Source organism: Pristiophorus japonicus, chromosome 2 (assembly GCF_044704955.1).
Source record: "Pristiophorus japonicus isolate sPriJap1 chromosome 2, sPriJap1.hap1, whole genome shotgun sequence".
Taxonomy (NCBI): Eukaryota; Metazoa; Chordata; class Chondrichthyes; family Pristiophoridae; genus Pristiophorus; species Pristiophorus japonicus.
This window is the reverse complement of record NC_091978.1, coordinates 222,980,764-223,003,702: the sequence shown is the minus strand read 5'-3', so window position 1 is coordinate 223,003,702 and position 22,939 is coordinate 222,980,764. Positions and strand designations below refer to the sequence as shown.

Genomic DNA, 22,939 nt, shown 5'->3' with positions numbered 1-22,939 from the left:
AGAGCAGACAATGCCCGGTTCAAGGTCTCATCTGAAAGACGGCACCTCTGACAGTGCAGTACTGCCTCAGTATTGCACTGGAGCGTCAGCCTAGATTCTTTGTGCTCACGTCCATGAGAGTGAAACTTGAACCCACAACCTTCTGACTCTGAGGCGAGTGTGCTATCCACTGAGCCACAGCTGTCATTAACTCCAGCTATTAACCCTATTAACGTCAGCTATTACCCCTAACCATTAACCCCAGCTATTAACCCTAACCATTAACCCTAACTATTAACCCTAATCATTAACTCTAACCATTAACCCTAACCATTTACCCCAGCTAATAACCCTAACCATTAACTCCAGCTACTAACCCTAACCATTAACCCTAGCTATTAACCTGAATCATTAACCCTAACCATTAACCCCAGCTATTAACCCTAACTATTAACCCTAATCATTAACTCTAACCATTAACCCGAACCATTAACCTTAACCATTTACCCCAGCTAATAACCCTAACCATTAACCCCAGCTATTAACCCTAACCATTTACCCCAGCTAATAACCTTGACCATTAAACCCAGCTATTAACCCTAACCATTAACCCTAACCATTAACCCCAGCTATTAACCCTAACCATTAACCCGAGCTATTAACCTGAATCATTAACCCTAACCATTAACCCCAGCTATTAACCCTAACCATTAACCCTAACTATTAACCCTAATCATTAACTCTAACCATTAACCCTAGCTATTAACCCTAACCATTAACCCCAGCTATTAACCTGAATCATTAACCCTAACCATTAACCCTAGCAATTAACCCTAACCATTAACCCTAACCATTAACCCCAGCTATTAACCTGAACCATTAACCCTAACCATTAACCCCAGCTATTAACCCTAACCAGTAACCCTAGCTATTAACCCCAGCTATTAACCCGAACCATTAATTGAAACTTTGAAACCGGGAACGAACACTAAACCAAGCTGTCTGTATTCGTTGTGACGTCATAATGGGCGCCGATCGGCGCCGGTGTGAACAGCCGCTGCGGATGGATCACATGATCTATAAAGTGATCGCTGATTGGGGGAGGTGCGGGATACGTGGCGCCGCGCAGCGGAAGTGGTTGGTGATGTTTCCGGGACACGTCGCATTGGAGGTCGGTGCTTGGACATGGAGACGTTGTTCGGGTTGCCGTTTGCGTTGCTCGAATGTCCCAATGTGAAGCTGAAGAAGCCGGGCTGGCTCCACATGCCGTCCGCCATGACCGTGTACGCGCTGGTCATCATCTCCTACTTCCTCATCACCGGCGGTGAGTGACTCCCGCCGCGCCGCGGCTAACCGGCGATGTCTCCTTCGGTCAGTGGGCCCCTCAACACCTCACCTGGGTATCCGGAGCAGCTTTCAACCTCGGCTGCTCCCCCAGCCCGTGAAGGTGGGGCTTGAATCTCGTGTGAGGACTGCTGTAAAAATGCAAACTGATAATCTCCAGGTCACCATAGTTTCCTAGGCATACTGCTTTTTAATCATAGAATGGTTACAGCACAGAAGGAGGCCATTCAGCTTGTCGAGCTCATGCTGGCTCTCCAGTGCATTCCAGATCCTATCTACTTGCTGTGTAAATGTTTTCCTCATGTTGCCTCTGGTTCTTTTGCCAATCATCTTAACTCTGTCCTCCTGGTTCTTGACTCTTCCACCAATGGGAACAGTTTCTCTCTATCTACTCTGTCCAGACTCCTCATGATTTTGCACATCTCTCTCAAATCTCCCCTCAACCTTCTCGAAGGAAAACAACCCCAGCTTCTCTCGTCTAGCCACATAACTCTAGACCAGTTAGCCTAACATCTGTGGTTGGGAAAATGTTGGCTCCATTATTAAAGAAGCAGTAGCAGGACATATGGAAATGCAAAATTTGGTCAGGCAGAGTCAGCATAGATTTATGAAGGGGAAGTCATGTTTGATAAATTTGCTGGAATTCTTTGAGGATGTAATGAACAGGGTGGCTAAAGAAAAACCAGTGGATGTGGTGTATTTGGACTTCCAGAAGGCATTTGACAAGGTGCCACATAAAAGGTTACTGCACAAGATAAAAGTTCACGGGGTTGGGGATAATATATTAGCATGGATAGAGGAGTGTTTTCTGTTGGTCAGAGAGTCGGGATAAATGGTTCATTCTCTGGTTGGCAACCAATAACGGGGTGCTGCAGAGCTCAGTGCTGGGACCCCAACTATTTACAATCTATATTAACTACTTGCAAGAAGGGACTGAGTGTGACATAGCCAAGTTTGCTGACTATACAAAGATGGAAGGAAAAGCAGTGTGTGAGGAGGACACAATTTGCTAAAGGACATAGGCTAAGTGAGTGGGCAAAAATTTGGCAGATGGAGTATAATGTTGGAAAGTGTGAGGTCATGCACTTTGGCAGAAAAAAATCAAAGCAAATTATTATTTAAATGGAGAAGGATTGCAAAGTGCTTCAGTGCTGTGGGACCTGGGGTTACATGTGCATGAAACACAAAAGGATAGTATGCAGATACAGCAAGTGATCAGGAAGACCAATGCTATCTTGGCCTTCACTGCTTTTATACTCATCTCCTTTGCAATAAAGTCTTGCTACAGCTATATAAGGTATTGGTGAGGCCACACCTGGAATATTGTGTGCAGTTTTGGTTTCCATATTTATGAAAGGATATACTTGCTTTGGAGAAGGTTCACTAGGTTGATTCTGGAGTTGAGGGGGTTGACTTATGAGGAAAGGTTGAGTAGGTTGGGCCTCTACTCATTGGAATTCAGAAGAATGAGAGGTGATCTTATTGAAACATAAGATTGAGAGGGCTTGACAAGGTGGCTGCAGAGAGGAATTTTCCACTGATGGGGGAGACTAGAACTAGAGGGCATGATCTTAGAATAAGGGGCTGCCCATTTAAAACTGAGATGAGGAGAAATTTCCTATGAGTTGTAAATCTGGAATTCATTGCCTCAGAGCTGTGGAAGCTGGGACATTGAATAAATTTAAGACAGAAATAGACAGTTTCTTAAACGATAAGGGGTTATGGGGAGAGGGCAGGGAAGTGGAGCTGAGTCCATGATCAGATCAGCCATGATCTTACTGAATGGCGGAGCAGGCTCGAGGGGCCGTACGGCCTACTTCTCCTATTATGTTCTAACTGAAGTCCCTCAGCCCTGGAACCATTCTTGTAAATCTTTCCTGCACTCTAAGGCCTTGTCATCCTTCCTAAAGTGTGGTGCCAGAATTGGACACAATCCTCCAGTTGAGGTTGGACCAGTGTTTTATAAAGGTGGTTCATAACTTCCTTGCTTTTGTATTCTATACCTCTATTTATGAAGCCCAGAATCTTGTAAGCTTTATTAACTGTTTTTACAACCTGCCCTGCCACCTTCAATGATTGTGCACATATACCCCTGGGTGTCTCTGTTTGTGCAATCCCTTTAGAATTGTACACTTCAGTTTATATTGCCTCCTCATTCTTCCTACTAAAATATATCCGTTTGCATTTTTGTGTTAAATTTAATCTGCCATGTGTCTGCCTATTACACCTGCCTGTTTGTCATCTTGAGGTTTATCACTATCTTCCTCACTGTTCACTAGACATCCAAGTTTTGTGCCATCTGAAAATGTTGAAATTGTGCCCTGTGCGCCCAAGTCCAAGGGCCTGAACTTGGTCAGAGTACTGCCCACAGCTGCCGAGGTACCGCACAAAAAAAATGTTTGGAGAGATTCCTGACGTACTGCCCAAGTACCGCAGGCGCAACTTCCTGCTGCCTGCCCATCCAGGAGGCTCCAAAATTGGGATTTCCCTTGTGCACAATCCTCTAAGATCGTGCTCTCGCCCGCCAGAACGACCGCTGGCAAAAAAGCTGGCTGTAAATCGGGGGAGAATCACGGAGTGCTCCAGTGCTGTACATCCCAGGTAGCGTCCATATGCTGCACCACTATCAGAGGCTCAGAATGAGTTCTCAGATCGACCTTAAACTGCACAGATGTAAATGAAAAGTACTCTGTTGAAGGGAAGGTGTGGTATAGGCAGCGACAATGAGTTCTGAAACACAGTCGAGGCTCCATGGAGATGCGTTATAAGGGTTTTTTAAGACCATTGCAGGCAGAACAGAATTATTGAGAGACTGAGTGCACACATGGTATGAGCTTATGTCAAACTATATAGGCAATAATGAAATCATGTAATGCTCTGTGAGCTGGCAGGATGTGATAGAGAGAACAACATGAGCTCAAGTATATAAGATGGAAAAAGATATATAATGGATTGCAAAGCCACTGAGGAACATGTGATATCAGGGGTGGGACTCTGCAATGTTGGACTTAAGAAAATGTGAACAGAAGTGCAAGCCTTAATGTATGCACTCCAAGTTGTACAACTGTCTCATTCAATGGCAGTCTTCCTGCCTTGATCACCCTTACCGTAGTTCAATCGCCTGATGACAGCAACCATTAAAGTGTCGCATCATATGTGGGTGGCAAGATATTCTTCAGCAGCAATACACCTGAAGGAGATTTGTTTTTCAGCAGGCATTTCAGATGATGTAAAAGTGAGACACTGACCAAGAGTAGGTGAACAATGTGACTGTATTGAATAGTGCAGGATGCTAAAGTGACAGAACATGCAAACAGTTGAATCCAACATATGTACATCATCTCAGAAACCATTCAAGTCACATTCACAACGATCCATGTGAAACAACAGCTACAACTTAATGAAGAGTAAACATCTCCAACACCCAACCCTCTACCCACTACTACCACTACCACCTTTTCTCTCTGCTGCCCCCTCCTTGATGTGAGGCTCATCTTCCTCTTCATGGCTCTGCCTTCATCACGGCTGCCCCTCACCGCCTCAGCTGCATGACATTGTGCAGGAGGGCAGCCGGAGCGCTGCTGCCGTGTTCATCTTGGAGAGAATGTAGGGGGAGAGATGGAAGCCGCTGGCATCTCCGACTCCTCGGGATCTGTCGGCTTCGATGGTGTGGGCTCAGGGAAGGGGTTTGCATGACATGTCCCGAAAGCATCGATTGCCGCATGGCCTCTACAGAGTTGGTGTTGTGCTCCACCACACTAATGAGCCGTGACATACTGGCAGTATGCTGCTCACCAAAGGTGTCAGTGCTGGCAGCTATCCCAGCCATGGTCTGCAGCAGATCTCGAGCTAAGTCGACGCTCGTCCTCGACAGCTTGACCATTTCCTGAATTGCTGTGAGCCGTCCTCCATCCTATCGGCTTGTTGCATCATCCTGGTTGCTTGGTGGCTTTTCCAGCACGGCCTCTCCACTTGTTCCTGCGTCGTCTGATTCAAATCCCAAAAAGTCGGACCCCAACACTGATGTTGGCTGAACAGGTGGCACACATGTCAGGAAGCTGGAGTCCTCCTCTTGCAGCTCCTCGAACTCTAGTGGTTTGAAGACTGGCACTTCTCCCTCCTCTCACTCCTGTGTTGGGCTGCTGACTATGTCGAGCTGGAAGGCGTTGGTGTCACACACTGCCTTTGTGTGCCAGAGGTGGATGGGGTGCATTGCTCGGTGCTGTCTGAATCAACATCTGCAAATAGAGGACAACATTTTGGTGTATAGCTGGGGGGTGGGTTGCTCAAGCTGACATGTGATGTCACATTTTACATTCTTTCTTCAAGGACTTCCATCGCTACATGAGCACACCATTAATGGCTGATAGTGTGTGAAAAGGCATTTGACTTAACATTGCATGACATGAGCATAACGCAGACCGGAGATTAGTATAAGCTTACCATGCTTTAGCACGGGATCTGCAGCACTTTGTGGTGGCATGGGGGTGACCACCCACCAATGCCAAGGCACCCTCTAGGCTGGTCGGCTCTGATATCTGGGCCCCCTCCCATGCCGCTCAAGGTTGATGCATTGGCTGATCTTTTCTTCTGCAGGAAGAAAAGTTGCAGGCTTTACTCGTTTTGCTCATGCAACACACGCACACACACACCTCCAGGTGGCTGATGATTTTATCGCCCACAAGAAAGTACAAAAAAATTCACAAATCTCGTGCATCCACGGTGCACGGCCTCCGACCACATAGTTCCCCAACTCCACACAGCCCGCTTTACCTCCTTCCCAAGATCCACAAACAGGACTGCAATGGTAGACCCATTGTTTCAGCCTGTTCTTGCCCACAGAACTTATTTATTCCTATCGCGACTCACTCTTTCTCCCTTCCCACCTACATCCGCGACTCCTCCGATACCCTCCGTCACTAAGTTTCCAGTTTCCCGGCCCCAACCGCCTCTTCACCATTGTCATCCAATCCTTCGACACTTCCATCCCCCACCAGGATGACGCTCCGCTTCTTCCTCGAGCAGAGGCCCAACCAGTCCTGATCCACCACCACCACCTGGCTGAACCTGTTCTCTCATTGAACAATTTCTCCTTTAACTCCACTCGCTTCCTCCAAATTAAAGGCGTTGCTATGGAAACCCGCATGGGTCCTAACTATGCCTGCCTTTTCGTGGGATATCTGGAACATTCTTTGTTCCAGTCATACTCTGGTCTCCTCCCTCACTTTTTTTTTTCCGGTACATTGATGACTGTATCAGTGCAGTTTTCTGCTCTCGCCCTGAACTAGAAAATTTCATTCACTTTGCATCCAATTTCCACCCTTCCCTCACCTTCACATGGTCCATCCCCGACTTTTCCCTTCCCTTCCATGACTTCTCCATCTCCATCACTGGGGATAGGCTTTCGACCAGTATCCACTATAAGCCCACTGACTCCCACAGCTACCTGGACTACACTTCCTCCCACCCCGCATCCTGTAAAGACTCCATTCCATTCTCCAAGTTTCTCTGTCTCCGTCGCATCTGCTCTGACATCTTCCTTTTTCCTCAACCGAGGATTCCCCTCCGCCGTGTTTAACATGGCCCTCGACCGTGTCCATTCTATTCTGCTCTCATCCCTTCCCCTCCCTCTCAGAACCATGACAGGGTTCCCTTTGTCTTCACCTTTCACCCCACCAGCCTCCACGTTCAACGGATCATCCTCCGCCATTTCCGCCATCTCCAGCGTGATCCCACCACCAATCACATCGTCCCCTCCCCTCTCAGCATTCTGAAGGGACCGCTCCCTCCGCGACACCCTGGTCCACTCTGCAGTTACCCCCAGCAACCCTCTCCTTCCCACGGCACCTTTCCGCGCAAGCGCAGGAGATTCAACACCTGTCCTTTTACCACCTCTCTTCCCACTATCCAGGGCCGCAAATACTCCTTCCAGGTGAAACAGCGCTTTACTTATATTTTCAATTTAGTATACTGTAATCTATGCTCACGATGTGGTCTCCTCTACATTGGGAAGACCAAGCATAGATTGGGTGACTGCTTTGCGAAGCACCACTGTTCAGTCTGCAAGTGTGACCCTGAACTTCTAGTTGCCGGTCACTTTATTCTCCATTGCATTCCCACTCTGACCTCCGTCCTCGGTCTCCTACACTGTTCCAACGAAGCTCGAGGAACAGCACCTCATCTTTCGTTTAGGCACTTTACAGCCTTCTAGACTCAACATAGAGTTCAACAATTTCAGAGCGTAACTGCTGCCAATCTTTGGCTCCCTCTCCCCACCCCCTCAGAGCCTGTTTGTTTCTTTTCTTCTCCTTGTCTAATGGCAGTTGGTCATTATCCCATCATTCACGCCCTATCTCGACTAATTTTTTTTTTTACTTCAGGCATTACCATTTGAATTTGGGCCATCATCCCTTTTGCCTCTGATCTTTCCTGTCTTCCAACCTATCACAGACCTTCCCTTTTGTTCTTTCTTCCCCTCCCCTTTTCAGTGCTTGTTAAGAATCTGTTCTTTTCAAACACACTCCAGTTCTGATGAAGGGTCATCGACCTGAAACTTTAACTCTGCTTCCTCTCCACAGATGCTGCCTGACCTGCTGAGATTTTCAGCATTTTCTGTTTTTGTCCAAGTGACTGTTAATTTTGTCCTAGATTATCATTTCTAAAAACTTCCCCACTACTGAGGTTAAATTGACTACCCTGTAGTTGATGGGTTTACCTTGCATCCTTTTTTGAACAAGGGTTTAACATTTGAAATTCTCCAGTCCTCTGGTACACCCCCGTATCTAAGGAGGATTGGAAGATTATGGCCAGTACCTCCGCAGTTTCCATCTTTTATTTCCCTCTGCATTCTAGGATGCATCACATCCAGTCCTGGTAACTTACCTACTTTAAGTACAACTAGACTTTCTAGTACAGGGTACTTCTTCTTTATCAATTTTTATCCCATCCAGTATCTCAACTACCTCCTCTTTCACTATGACTTTGGCAGAACCTTCTTCCTTGGTAAAGGCAGATGCAAAATACCCATTTAGTACTTCAGCCATGCCCTCTGCCTCCATGTGTCGGTCTTTTTGGTCCCTAATCGGCCCCACCCCTCCTCTTACTACTGTTTACTATTTATATTCAATTTATATAGAAGACTTTCAGATTTCCTTTTATGTTTGCTGCCAATTTATTCTCTTACTCCTTGCCCTTATTTCCTTTTTGACTTCCCCTCTGAACTTTCTCTCTCCAGCCTGGTTCTCACTTGTATTCTCAACCTGACAGCTTTTTCTGCTTCATATTCCATATCATCCAGGGGACTTTGACTTTGGTTGCCCTACTTTTAATTGTTTTATTTTTATTTAATCTTCCCTTCTTTACCCAATTTGCCATTGTTATTTATTTTAATGTTTTAATGTAATCAGCCTCTTGTCCTCCACAATGATCTTGAAGTTGTCCTCCACAATGATCTTGAAGTTGTCCTCCACAATGATCTTGAAGTTGTCCTCCACAATGATCTTGAAGTTGTCCTCCACAATGATCTTGAAGTTGTCCTCCACAATGATCTTGAAGTTGTCCTCCACAATGATCTTGAAGTTGTCCTCCACAATGATCTTGAAGTTGTCCTCCACAATGATCTTGAAGTTGTCGTGTAAACCCGGAGTTGAGGCCTGACCTGGCACCAGTGAAGTGAAATTCTTAGAGGGGAGAGTCTCAAAGTCAAGTCTTCAAGTCAGGCCTCAAATCTGAATTTACAGTGTAAAACTTTAATGTCAGTTCTTGAAAGGTGTTGTTTAACTAATATGGGACAATAGTTTTTAAATTGATCTCTGTTTACACTTGTGAAATCTTGAAACAATTCTAACCCTTGCCATGATTTAACCATAGGTACAAACTGCAGGTCCTGCTGAACCTCCTTTTATCTTCATGTTCACTTCATGCCCTTTGGTTATGGATTGTGCATTGATGCTCAAATCTGCCAGTGACACTTGTACTCAATTATTTTAATTTCAAAATAGGAACAGGAGTCGGCGTTTTAGCCCCTCAAGCATGTTTTGCCATACAATGAGATGCTGGATGATCTGTGACTGACTAATACCTTTGGTTCACAGAAATCTATCAATCTCAGATTTAAAGTTAACAATTGATCTAGCATCAACTGGCATTTGCAGAAGGCAGTTCCAAACTTTTATCAGCCTTTGTGTCTAGGTGTTTCTGAACTTCACTCCTGAAAGTCCTGGCTCTAATTTTTAGGCTATATCCCCTAGTACTAGATTTCTCTACCAGTGGAAATAGTTCTATGCACCCTATAGGTTCCCCTTAATATCTTGAAAACTTTGATCAGATAATCCTTTTAATCTTCTAAATTCAGGGAATTTAACCCTTGGAATCCAGTTATCATTCCAGTAAATTTACGCTATACTCACTCCAAGACCAATATATCCTTCCCAAGATGTGGTGCCAAGAACTGAACACCGTATTCCAGTTGTGATCTAACCAGGGGATTGCATAGCTGCAACATAAATTCTAACCCCTTGTATCCTAGTCCTCTAGACATAAAGGCCAGCATGCCATTAGCCTTTTTGATTTGTATTGTACCTCCCCATGACATTTTAATGATCTATATACATAGACCCCTAAGGCTCTTTGGACCCTCCACTGTTTCTACCGTTTCACCATTTAGAAAGTACTCTAATCTATCCTTTTTAGGTCCAAGTGGACGACCTCATGCTTGCCTATATGAAATCCATTTGCCACAGTTTTGCCCATTCATTTAATCTATCAATAGCTCATCGGGGAACTTGGCTATGTGGCTCTCTATTCCATCATCTAAGTTAATAAATACAGTGAATATTTGAGGCCCCAACATGGATCTCTGTGGGACACCACTAGTCTAATCCTGCCAATTGGAGTCTTCTTAGGAGTCCCTCGGGGTCGAGGATGACTTGCGCTCACACTAAAAATGAGTTCTCAGATGACTGAAGAGTCCAATGGGGGACCTACAGTCTCTGTCACGTGCGACAGATGGTGGTTGGGGTGCCTGGGTAGCCACATGCTCCTTCCGCTGTCGGCGTTTGGCTTCAGCTTGCTCTCGATGAAGAGACTCGGTGTTCAGTGCCTTCCCGGATGCTTTTCCTCCACTTTGGGCGGCCTTGGGCCAGGGGTTCCCAGGTGTCGGTGGGGATGTTGCATTTTTTCAAGGAGGCTTTGAGGGTGTCCTTAAGCGTTTCCTCTGCCCACCTGGGGCTCGCTTGCCGTGTCGGAGCTCCAAGTAGAGCGCTTGTTTTAGGAGTCTTGTCAGGCATGCAGACGATGTAGCCCGTCCAGCGGAGCTGATCGAGTGTGGTCAATGCTTCAATACTGGGGATATTGGCCTGAACGAAAACACTTGACGTTTATGCGCCTATCCTGCCAATTGATTTGCAGGATCTTGCGGATGCAGTGTTGGTGGTACTTCTCCAGTGTTTTGAGGTGACTATGTACATAGTCACTGTCTCTGAACCATATAGGAGGGCGGGTATCACCACTGCTCTGTAGACCATGAGCTTGGTGCCGGGTTTGAGGTCCTGGTCTTCAAATACTCTCTTCCTCAGGCAACCGACGGCCGCACTAGTACACTGAAGGCGGTGTTGGACCTCGTCGTCTATGTCTGCCCTTGTTAACAGTAGGCTTCTGAGGTATGGAAAATGATCCATATTGTCCAAGGCCTTGTCGTGGATTTTGATAACCGGGGGGACAGTGCCATGTGGTGGGGGCAGGTTAGTAGAGGACCTTTGTCTTATGGCTGTTTAGTGTAAGGCCCATGCTGTCGTATGCCTAGGTGAAGGTGTTGACAATGGTTTGGAGTTCAATCCCCGAGTGTGTGCAGACGCAAGCTTCGTCTGCATACTGTAGTTCGATGATGGAGGATTAGGCGACCTTGGATCTGGCCTGGAGGCAGCGGAGGCTGAACTGATTCTGCTAATTGGAGTACCTACTCATTAACCCTACTGTGTCTCCTGTTGTTTAACCAATCTCCTAACCAGGTCAATAATTTTCCCTCAATTCCTTAAGCTTCAACTTTAGCTAACGGTCTCTTATTGAATGCCTTCTGGAAGTCCATATAAATAACATCCATAGGCAAAATCACTGTTGCAGCCCTCTTTATATTTTCCTTAACAGAAGTCAAATTGAGGCTGGGTGTAAATTAAGCTGCAGCTAGTAGATTAGTAGATATTACATGTCAGCCCAGATGGTAAATTTTGGTAGCCTGTTGGACTAGAGAACAGGAAACTGTTACAGCGGAGTTGAATGTTGTCCACTGTTTAGGAATCAATAATTGATTTGGATTTTTCCCTTTCCCGGCTCGGGGTGTTGGGCCCATGAATCTAGCCACCACTGCACCCTGATCAGCCATCTCAGCAGAGCTCGGGATTGAACCTGGGATATTTCTGGTCTATTTAACTCGGTAAAACATAGGACAGTGTCTTTAGAGCTACAAAAAAGAGAGTATGACAAGAAACTTGCAAGGGCTATTAAAATCAATACAAAAATGTTTAGTTATATTAGGAAAAAGAGGGTAGTCAGGAGTAATGTGTGCCTCTAAAAATTGAAAATGGTGATATTGTCAATGACAATGGGGAAATGGCAGACATGCTGAATAATTACTTTCAGTTTTTACAGTAAAAAAGCATGCTGGAAATTACAAACTAATATTGAATTGGGGACAGGGACTTAACGTAAGTAAAATAACGAGGGTTATGGGGAACAGGCAGGAAAGTGGAGTTGAGGACAAGATCAGATCTTAGTGAATGATGGAGCAGGCTCGAGGGGCCGAATGGCCTACTCCTCCTATTTCTTGTGTTCTTGTAACAATAATGAAGAAAATAATGAGTGACAAATCCCAGGGCTTTAAAGAAAGTAGGTGAGCACATTGCAAATGCCCTAAGTTCTCACGACTCCGGAACCATTTCTTTTGGATTGGAAAATTGCGTATGTCATTCTGTTTTTTAAGAATGGCGAGAGGGAAACCAGGGAATTAGAGACCAGTTAGCCTAACATCTGTAGTCGGGAATTTGCTGGAGTCTTTAATTAAGGATAGGGTGACTAAACACCTCACATTTTCAGTTGATCAGAGAGCCAGCATGGATTTTTGATTGGTAGGTCGTACCTGATTAAAGTAGTGGACAAGGGAATGTCTATGAATGTTACTTATATGGACTTCCAGAAGGCATTTGATAAAGTCCCACATAAGAAACTTATCTAAGGTAGAAGCCCATAGAATTGAGGGCAAATTACTGACCTGGTTAAGAAATTGGCTGAGTGGCAGGAGACAGTAGGGATAATGGGTAGGTACTCTAATTGGCTTGCGACTAGTGGTGTCCCGCATGGATCTGTGTTGGGGCCTCAACTATTCACAGTATTTATTAAGAACTTAGATGGTATAGAAAGTAATATATACAAATTTGCAGATGACACAAAGATAGGCGGCATTGTAAATGAAAGCATAAAGTTATAAATTGATGGATTAAGTGAAGGGGCAAAACTGGCAAATGAATTTCAATGTAAGCAAATGTGAGGTCATCCACTTTGGATCTAAAAAGGATAGAACAGGGTACTTTCTAAATGGTGAAAAACTAAAATGTCCAAAGAGACTTGGGGGGGGGGGTGGGGGGAGAATAGATCATTAAAATGTCATGAACAGGTACAAAAAATCATCAAAAAGACTAATGGAATGGTGGCCTTTATATCTAGAGGACGAGAATACAAGGGGGTAGAAGTTATGCTGAAGCTATACAAAACTCTGGTTAGACCACACCTGGAGTACTGTGAGCAGTTCTGGGCACCACACTTTAGGAAGGATATATTGGCCTTGGAGGGAGTGCAGCGTAGGTTTACCAGAATGATACCTGGACTTCAAGGGTTAAGTTAAGTTACTTAAATTAGGGTGTAGAAGATTAAGGGATGATCTGATTTAAGTTTTCAGGATATTAAAGGGAATAGATAGGGTAGAAGAGGGAAACTATTTTACTAGTTGAAGATTCTAGGGCTAGGGGACATAGTCTAAAAATTAGAGCCAGACCTTTCAGGAGTGAAATTAGGAAACACTTCTACACACAATGGAAGGTAGAAGTTTGGAATGCTCTGCTGCAAACAGCAATTGATACTTGATCAATTGTTAATTTTAAATCCGAGATTGATAGGTTTTTGTTAATCAAAGGCATTAAGGGATATTGACCAAAGGCGGGTATATGGAGTTAGATTGCAGACCAGCCATGATCTCATTGAATGGCGGAACAGGCTCGAGGGGCTGAATGGTCTACTGCTGTTCGTATGTTCCCATGTCTGCCAAGTGAGCTATTGGAGGAGGTCTGTATTATGAACCTGCCATTGGCTCTGCATTTGGGAAAGCAGATTTATAATTGGACTTTTTAAAGTAATCATATTTTTGAGATCCTGATGACTTAGCTGGTTAAAGCATTGAGTAGCTGAGCCAGGTGGACTAGGAAGGTCCTGGGTTCAGTTCTTGACCTATGCTAGTTTAGTTGATCTCCGCAAGGGTGGGGTGGTGGTTGATAAAGCATTTTGCTATTTCCCTATCACCCAGGGTGCCTGCTCCTAATTGACTTATTGTGCGTGTGTACACACTGGGTGAGGGAAAAATTGGGCTTGGCTGTGATGCAGAGCTTTCTCCTCCATCCATTGTCAAATAGCCTCTAGACATTCATTGCCATGGTGCATGCAGATATAAAAACCACGATGAGATATATTTGTGGAAGGAGTCAATGTAGTCAGGAGGAAGCACTTTCATGACTTGAAATGCTCAATGTTGGGGCTGTAAATTTATTTTGCAGCCGCTGATCAGTTACAAGGAAAACTTGTTCAATTTTTCTCCAATGTTTTGATTTGCTTTTGAGCCAAATGGTTTTAAATGTATAGAAACTGAGAAGTACTGTAGAAGTTCTCTGCACATTTGCTGCTGTATTTATAAATATTTTTAATGCTTTATTAGGTATCATTTATGATGTTATTGTGGAACCTCCAAGTGTGGGATCAATGACAGACGAACATGGCCACCAGAGGCCAGTAGCCTTCTTAGCATACAGGTATGACTGGGATGCCACTGCAGTCTTTGAGCTTTGTTTTGCTCTTGCCAGTTTTCTCCCTTTTCTCCTCTGTTGATGACCATGAATCCTTGCTTGCTATGGTTGCCAATTGCCCTCTGGACTGTTACCCAAGTGGACATTTATATGGTTTAATATTTTCTCATACTATTACCCTTGGCGAGCATTAGCAGATTATTTCAGGTTGATGGCATCAGAATTGAGCAATATTCTATTATCTGTTGTCTACACACTCACTCCTCACCAGGTGTCGGTGGGGATGTTGCATTTTATCAAGGCCTCACCGAGCTACAGTACGCGGATGATGCTTGCGTCTGCGCACATTCAGAGGCTGATCTTCAAGTCATAGTCAACATCTTCATTGAGGCGTATGAAAGCGTGGGCCTTATGCTAAACATTCATAAGACAAAGGTCCTCCCAGTCATCAAGATCCACGGCGTGGCCCTGGACAACGTGGACCACTTTCCATACCTCGGGAGCCTATTATCAACAAGGGCAGACATCGACGACTGGGTTCAACACCACCTCCAGTGCGCCAGCTCAGCCTTTGGCCGCCTGAGGAAGAGTGTGTTCGAAGATCAGGCCCTCAAATCTGGCACCAAGCTTCATGGTCTACAGGGCTGGAGTGATACCCGCCCTCCTGTATGGCTCAGAGATGTGGACCATATACAGTAGACACCTCAAATCGCTGGAGAACTACCACCAGCGTTGTCTCCAAGATCCTGCAAATCCCCGGGAGGACAGGCTCACCAATGTCAGTGTTCTCGTTCAGGCCAACATTCCTAGCATCGAAGCACTGACCACACTCGACCAGCTCTGTTGGGCGGGCCACATTGTTCGCCAGCTTGACAAAACTCCCAAAGCAAGCGCTCTACTCTGAACTCCTACGCGGCAAGCGAGCCCCAGGTGGGCAGAGGAAACGTTTCAAGGACACCCTGAAAGCCTTGATAAAATGCAACATCCCCACTGACACCTAGGGCGCTCGTTGGCCATGGACTCCTAAGTGGAGGAAGAGCATCTGGGAGGGCGCTCAGCACCTCGAGTCTCATCGCTGAGAGCGTGCAGAAACCAAGCGCACGGAAGGAGCGTGCGGCAAACCAGACTCCCCACCCACCTTTTCCTTCAACGACTGTCTGTCCCACCTGTGACGGAGACTGTAATTCCCGTATTGGACTGTTCAGTCACCCTAGAACTGACTTTGAGTGGGAGCAAATCTTCCTTGATTTCGAGGACTGCCCTCCAGCAGGGGCCATTGTATTTTCCCCTATAAACCAAGGGGAACTGAGACCAGTTGTGCCCAGGGATCTAATCTGGGACATTTTTTTGTTTGGTTCAGTTATTGATGGATGCAAAATCAAAATACCGCTGATTTTGCGCCCCCCCCCCCCCCCCCTCAGTTTTGCTAGTTTAAAAAATTATGTTTTTGAATATCTATATTTAGTTTTAACAAATTGATGATTGTGAATACCGTCTTTATAAAATGGTGTTTGTTTTAAGATGTAAACATAACCGATCTACAGCCTAAGCAGAGTTGTACTGTGATGAGAATATGTGAATGTGTGGCGGGAGGGTTCAAGTACTGTACTTTCAGTGATGTAAATATAATGTTTTCCAACAGCCATCCTGTATTTTATTGTTTTAGCATGAGTCTGTTACGCATATTGTAGAGCAGGACTCGTAGCTATTGTAATTGGAAGAAATGAACAGTTACTGTGATTAGTAATCAAAGATCGTCAGAATTGGGACCACGTGTGTCTCTGATGCACATAAAGGATTTATTTGTTCTGTGAAGCAAGTCCTTGAGTAGCTCCAGTACTTGCGGTGGCTCGTTCCCATAGGTTCCTTACCTTGGAGCCATAGCAGATTAAAGCTAAGGATGTTTTTTTTTTCTTTTCACCTCTGCAGAGTGAATGGACAGTACATTATGGAAGGTCTTGCTTCTAGTTTTCTATTTACAATGGGAGGTCTAGGGTTCATAATCTTGGATCGCTCAAACGCACCCAACATTCCAAAGCTGAATAGATTCCTGCTTCTGTTCATTGGTTTCGTCAGTGTTCTATTGAGCTTCTTCATGGCCAGAGTCTTTATGAGAATGAAGTTGCCGTAAGTAGTAATCTTCCTATCTGTGCCAAATGCTGGCTTTGTGTTGCATCTTTATTTCCAATAATGCATGCTTTTTTTCCTTACTTTGTCTGAACACAATTTAACCTTTTTTAGTTTAGAATTTGAGGATTTACATTCAAGGAAAATTAGCCAACTAAGTTTGTACGAAAGGGGTTAACATTAATTGTTTCCATGTAATCTATTTGTGGATAGTATATCTTGAATCAGTGGAACTGGACAAGTAAGTTGCATATGGCAGGCATCGATTTAAGAAGGACTTATTTTTATGCCCCTCACTGATCAGACAAATTCTAAAGTTTTCCACTTGAACCGCTTTTGTAGGATCCAATCGAACTTTATTAGATAAATCTAAATAATCCAGATATTATAGCATTCAGTAGGGGTTACCACGCTCTCTGAAGAGAGACGAGATGATGGCCTCTTGCCTTAAAGGGAATTGTTCTCGAGTCACTGCTTTGGAAGATAAACCCACTTTATCTCCTTACCCTTCTCCATTCCCATTTGTCACAAGAAATGGAAGAGCCAATTGAAATCTTGACTCCACTAGCCTTTAATGGCCATTGTGGTCCTTGGGAAAACCATTGGACCATTGTTCTTGCTCTTTTGTGCTTGAGATAATGCAACAAACAAGCTTTCCAGCATCTGTCTGCATTATGAACTCTAAGTATATGCCTCTCCTGAGGAGTCAATGTAGGCAAAAGGTGGGGCCAACAGTTTAAAGCATTAGAGGGCACCTAGGACTTTGGTGCAGCTACTGTGTTAGCCGTGTCACTATTTGTACTATGTGCATGTACCAGAGAATGAGGAGGCACAAATGTTGTTTGGATAGATGCGATTAGGCGAAGATGAAGATGTTTTGAGGCTCCAATTGGGAGGGAAAAAAGTATCCCAGTAAATCCCCACAATAGATAATTGAAAGATACTTGCGTGATTAACCATGGGGACTATTGTTATGCCTTCATCTCGATGTTCCATTAACTTCAACTCGCTCAAAATGCTGTAGTCTTTATCCTCATCTGCACTCCTATTACCCCCTTCTCTCCAACCTAAACTGACTCTCAATGCCTCAGTGAATTGATTTGAATATTTTCTCTCCATTTTTAAATCCCTCATGACCTTGCCCCACTTAGTGACATCTCTGCACGCACTTTCTGCTCCTATAATACTTGCCGCCTTCATCCCATAGGTGACTGTTTATTTCCTTGATAAAATGCAACATCCCCACTGACACCTGGGAGTCCCTGGCCAAAGACTGCCCTAAGTGGAGGAAGTGCATCCAGGAGGGCGCTGAGCACCTCGAGTCTCATCGCCGAGAGCATGTAGAAATCAAGCGCAGGCAGCGGAAAGAACGTGCAGCAAATCAGTCCCACCCATCCTTTCCCTCGACGACTGTCTGTCCCACCTGTGACAGGGACTGTAGTTCTCGTATTGGACTGTTTAGTCACTTAAGGACTCATTTTTAGAGTAGAAGCAAGTCTTCCTCGATTCCGAGGGACTGCCTATGATGATTACAGTGCTCTAGCTCTGTAGACCTCTACATATTATTTTTTTTTTCTGCTTTGCTCGCTTCTTTCACAACCTCCTTATAAACCTTTGACCAAGGCTTGTTCCCCTATCTTAACCCTCTTCATTGTTACCTTTTCTTCTCCTCAGCATCTGCTATTTTGTCCTTTTTATATGTACAATGATTTGGGATATTTTGCTGTATGTTAAGGGTGCCTTGGAAACGGAAGAAAATGCTGTTAAATAATTGCATGCACAGTGGTCCAGTGAGGTTTGTAAAATGCTGCTAGGTGGTTGGAGATATCCCAAGTGATACATTGGCTATTTCCATTTGTCATTTGGTCCAATTTCACATTTTTATAGTCAGCTCAGCAGGACATGTCGTGTGATATTTTGGAAAAAATTCTTCCATGCTTGATGTGAAAACATTAAATTAGATACTTTCCTTTTCCATCTCCTACAATTTGAATGCAAGATGTTAAGGTGGCAAAACATTCCCATTTTTTGCTAATGGAGTAAAATGTTGTCCAATCAGGAAGTGCTTAGTGCAACGACTGCCTCTGACCAGTTTTGAAACATAATCACAGCCATTGAGATACTCATAGGTTTCAGGGTTATGAGTCACAGGGTATTAATATATTTTTCCTTTAAGTCAAATATTCACTTGAGAATAAGGTATTTGAAGAACTGGATAATACATAATGATGGCTCCATTGGACCAAGGTTCAAAGCGAGGGCTAACTAATGGGCATGACAGTTCCTAACTAAAGTAAGCTTGGACAGCTGCATTACAGTTCTCAATGAGCACTGTGGCACAAACATCCCCACAATTGTTCCTGAATTGACAGTCTTACTTCAAGCCTGGCATTGGAAAATTCATAAGCTCACGGGTGAGAGCTAATTTCTCTCTTTACATTCTATTTTTCAGCATGAATATAATTGTGTATTAATATGTTCTCCACTTCCCAGCCTGATTAGCAGTGGTGCATAATGCTTTCTTGGGGGCCTAAAACACCACTTTCTCAAAGATCAAGTGTTTTCAAAAATGTGCCGACTGAGCGGATTTTCACAATGTACCAAATGCCATTTTAAGTTTTTTAATTAGAATTCGAGCTGCTCTGTGACTTGGAATGAAAAATAACTACTCTTGCTGCCATTGAGGTCAGTTCCTCCCCAGTGTCCGGAGGTAATTTGTGTGTGCTGAAACTGAATTAAATCATGGATTTGTTTCATGGTGAATGTATGCAGTATGTCTATTGGTGTTGATTCACAGAAGGAATAAAAACTTGAGCTTATTTGCCCTGGAATGGGAATGGACGATATTGCTATGTGATACCATTTTTTTTAAAAATCAGATTTTTTTTTCCAGTGGTTACTTGATGGGTTGATGCCAAACTAGAAGAGCCAAATGCAGAATTTCCAGAATGGAGGAAACCAACTCTCAACTCTTTTTAAAAAAAAAAAAAAAAAAAAAATTGTATGCTGTGATGTGAAGGCATAAGAGAATTTGTAAAGAATGCAATAAATACATTTTTACAACATTTTGCATTTAATATGGTTGTTTAGCTTTATTAGCTACTGTGAGCTGTTTCAATTCAAAGATAACTCTACCAACTCATCAATATTATAGTAATTATTTGAAGAGTCGGCAGGGGATGGTGGAGTCTACATGTTCAGCTTGTGGTTTTGCTGTTGCCAACAAGAAAAAAAGAACTTGCATTTATATAGCACCTTTCTTAACCTCAATGTCCCAAAGTGCTTTACAGTGAAGTACCTTTTGAAGTGTTGTAATGTAGGGAAAGTGGCAACCAGTTTATGCACAGCAATATCACACAAATGGCAATGTGATAATGAGCAGATAATCTGTTTTAGTAATGTTGGTTGAGGGAGCAATATTAGCCAGGACACCTGGGAAAACTCCCTGCTATTCTTCAAAATAGTGCCAAGGGAGGGCTTGGTCACATCCAAAAGACAGCACCTCAGACAGTGCAGTACTCCTTGGTACTGCACTGGTGTGTCCGCACGGATTATGTGTTCGAGTCTCTCAAGTGGGACTTGAACCCACACCCTTCTGACTCGGTGAGTGTGCTACCTATTGAACCACGGGTGACTGGTAGGCTGCACTGCTATAATTGTGCAGCAAGGAATGTCAAGGATGTTATATGGAGTTGAGACAACCCTTGGAATATTACATTTGAGTTTTTTTTAATCACCCTATTTCTGATGGGATTATTCCTGGATTTAAAAAAAGTGCAGAAAACTAACCAAAATAATTACCCGATGGAACTATGTGTGGGGTGCGAGCAGTGTTAGGGTATTTGGCATTATTCCTTTTAATAAAATGGAAGAGTTGGACATCTGATCATTAAAATCAAGAAAACTCATTGTGTTCAAGTTATGAAACTGCTGGTGGGGAGGGAGGGAGGGGAGGTTTAAAATGAACTGGAATGTTTTTAAGAGATTGTCAGCCAACCAGTTCTGTAGAAATAATGTGTATATTTTCAGGAAGAAATGTGGGAAATTTTCTTAAGTTTGCATGGGCAGTGGAGGAACGGGGAACCATTGGTTACTTTCAAAGTATTCAAAATATTTCAGTTCCCATGCAAGTGATTTATCGAGATCAAATTTAATTGAACGCTGTATTAAACTTTTGTTTAGTGTAAAATTGGACTTGAATAGTTCAGTCAATTTTGAATAAAACCCAAGATTGTTTCAAAGGGAAAGATTGTGGAGAAAGTAATGCAAAACACCTTGCCCACAAATTTGGAAAATATCTCCACTTGGTAGCTGAAACAACTTTTATTGCTTACCTTTGCTCATGGGATAGGTGATGTTTCAGGTCTGGTACTGTCTGATGCATTTTATATTTCTCATTGTTTTCCCTGTACAGTGCTTTTTTTAAAATAAAAGAAATCCTCAAAGATCTTGCATTCCTACACCAGAAAATATACTGGATAACTTTTCAGAATGCAATCCAATATAACATCTGAAACTTAATTAGCCTTTGATTTGGCATTCATGCAATTTGCTGTTTTTCTGCTTTTCCCTTTGTTAAAGAGTGGTCAGTTTCATTAATGTTACTAAATATTTATAGCACAAACAGGCCATTCAGCCTAACAGGTCCATGCTGGTGTTTATGCTCCACATGAGCCTCCTCCCATCCATTCTAACCCCAACAACATATCCTTCTATTCCTTTCTCCCTCATGTGCTTATCTAGCTTGCCTTTGAATGCATCTATGCTATTCACCTCAACTACTCCTTGAGGTAGCAAGTTCCACATTCTAAACACTGAAGTTTCTCCTGAATTTTCTCTTGGATTTATTAGTGACTATCCTATATTTATGCCCCTAGCTCTGGTCTCGCCTACAAGTAGGGTAGACAGAGATGTTGTTTCTATCAAATCCGTTCATAACCTTAAAGACCTCAGGTCACCCCTCAGTCTTCTCTCTTCTGGAGAAAATAACCCTAGCCTGTTCATCTTTCTTGATGTGTATAACCTCAGTTCTTGTATCATTCTTGTAGATAATTTTTTTCATGTTCTCCAGTGCCTCTATCATTTTTATAATATGCCAACCAGAACTGTACACAATGTTCCAAGTGTGGTCTAACCAAGGGTTTGATTTAAATTTAGCATAACTTCTCTACTTTTCAATCCTATCCCTCTAGAAATAAACCCTAATGCTGGGTTTGCTTTTTTGATAGCCTTATTAACCTGTCTTGCTACTTTTAGTGATCTGTGTATCTGTACCCCATATCCCCCTGTTCCTCTACCCCATTTAGACATAAGTAGTATGTGGCCTCCTTATTCTTCCTACCTAAATGTGTTACCTCACACTTGGTTGTATTAAGTGCATTTGCCAATTACACACCCATATGCAAGTTTATGAATTTCTTCTTGTATTTTATTGTAGTCCTCTATTAACTGCACCCGCCAATTTGGTGTCATCCGCAAATTAAAATTGTACTTCTGATTCCAAATTGTTTATGTAAATGGTGAACAACTTATCAGGAAGTCTAAAACTATTATTCCCATGTACTGCCATAAACTGCTTCCTCGCCATTGATTCTGTTCCTTGTTCAGGCACTAACTAAACCTGACTGAAACCCTAGAGTCGAGTTTCAACCCCATATCCTGGGCTGGGCTTGTCACCAAATACTTGAGGGTGAAAACATGGCCCACCTCCACCTCTGCTTCAACTGTTGCAACCCTTGTCTATGTTTTTGTCACCTACATTCAGTTACTCAAATGGTCCTTACTGGCCTTCCAACGTCTAACCTGCAAAATATGCAGCTGAACAAATTCCCATTTGTTCTATAATTTAGCTCCACTCCAGGGGGGAGCTTACTAAAAGTGAGATGAAGCATTGCAGCAAGGAAGATAAAGAGCATTGGTGCAATAACGCAGCCTTATTTGACCCTGGTCCGGAAGTGGATTGGGTCTGTGGTGGAAACGCTTCCAGGACACCCTCAAAGCCTCCTTGATAAAGTACAACATCCCCATGACCGGCCAAAGTGGAGGAAGAGCATCTGGGAGCGTGCTGAGTACCACGAGTTCCAGGGCCGAGAGCAAGCAGAAACCAAGCGTAGATAGTGGAAGGACCTTGTGTCAACCCCAACTCCCCACCCATCCCTTCCTTCAACCACTGTCTGCCCCACCTGTGACAGAAACTGTAAGTCCCGCATGGGACTGTCACCTGAGAATACACTTTGAGTGGGATCAAGTCATCCTAGACGCCGAGGGACTGCCTATGATGATAATGAGCATAAGCGGGTGTATTCAAGGAAAGAAAACTTTTAATTTTGTTACCTCAAATGTGCAAACTGGAAACTAAAGTAACTCAAAAATTGACTTGGAGCAAGTGGGTCTTGATCTTGTATGTACAAAGTTCAGGTTTGTTCACA

The 22,939-nt window shown here is 43.7% G+C and overlaps 1 protein-coding gene across 1 annotated transcript; it reads left to right on the top strand.

Moving 5' to 3' along the window:
• Positions 1-1,113: 1,113 nt before the first annotated feature.
• Positions 1,114-19,576, top strand: ostc (oligosaccharyltransferase complex subunit). The gene is made up of 4 exons (XM_070870955.1): positions 1,114-1,303; positions 14,297-14,390; positions 16,314-16,511; positions 19,405-19,576. The coding sequence occupies exons 1-4, from the start codon at positions 1,165-1,167 to the stop codon at positions 19,421-19,423; spliced, it is 450 nt and encodes a 149-aa protein (XP_070727056.1). The 5' UTR covers positions 1,114-1,164; the 3' UTR covers positions 19,424-19,576.
• The last annotated feature ends 3,363 nt before the right edge of the window (positions 19,577-22,939 follow it).

Coding starts and splice junctions, on each gene's coding strand:
- ostc (XM_070870955.1), top strand. CDS start 1,165: ATGGAGACGTTGTTCGGGTTGCCGTTTGCGTTGCTCGAATGTCCCAAT. Junction 1,304..14,296: donor CTACTTCCTCATCACCGGCG/GTGAGTGACTCC, acceptor ATGCTTTATTAG/GTATCATTTATGATGTTATT. Junction 14,391..16,313: donor GTAGCCTTCTTAGCATACAG/GTATGACTGGGA, acceptor TCACCTCTGCAG/AGTGAATGGACAGTACATTA.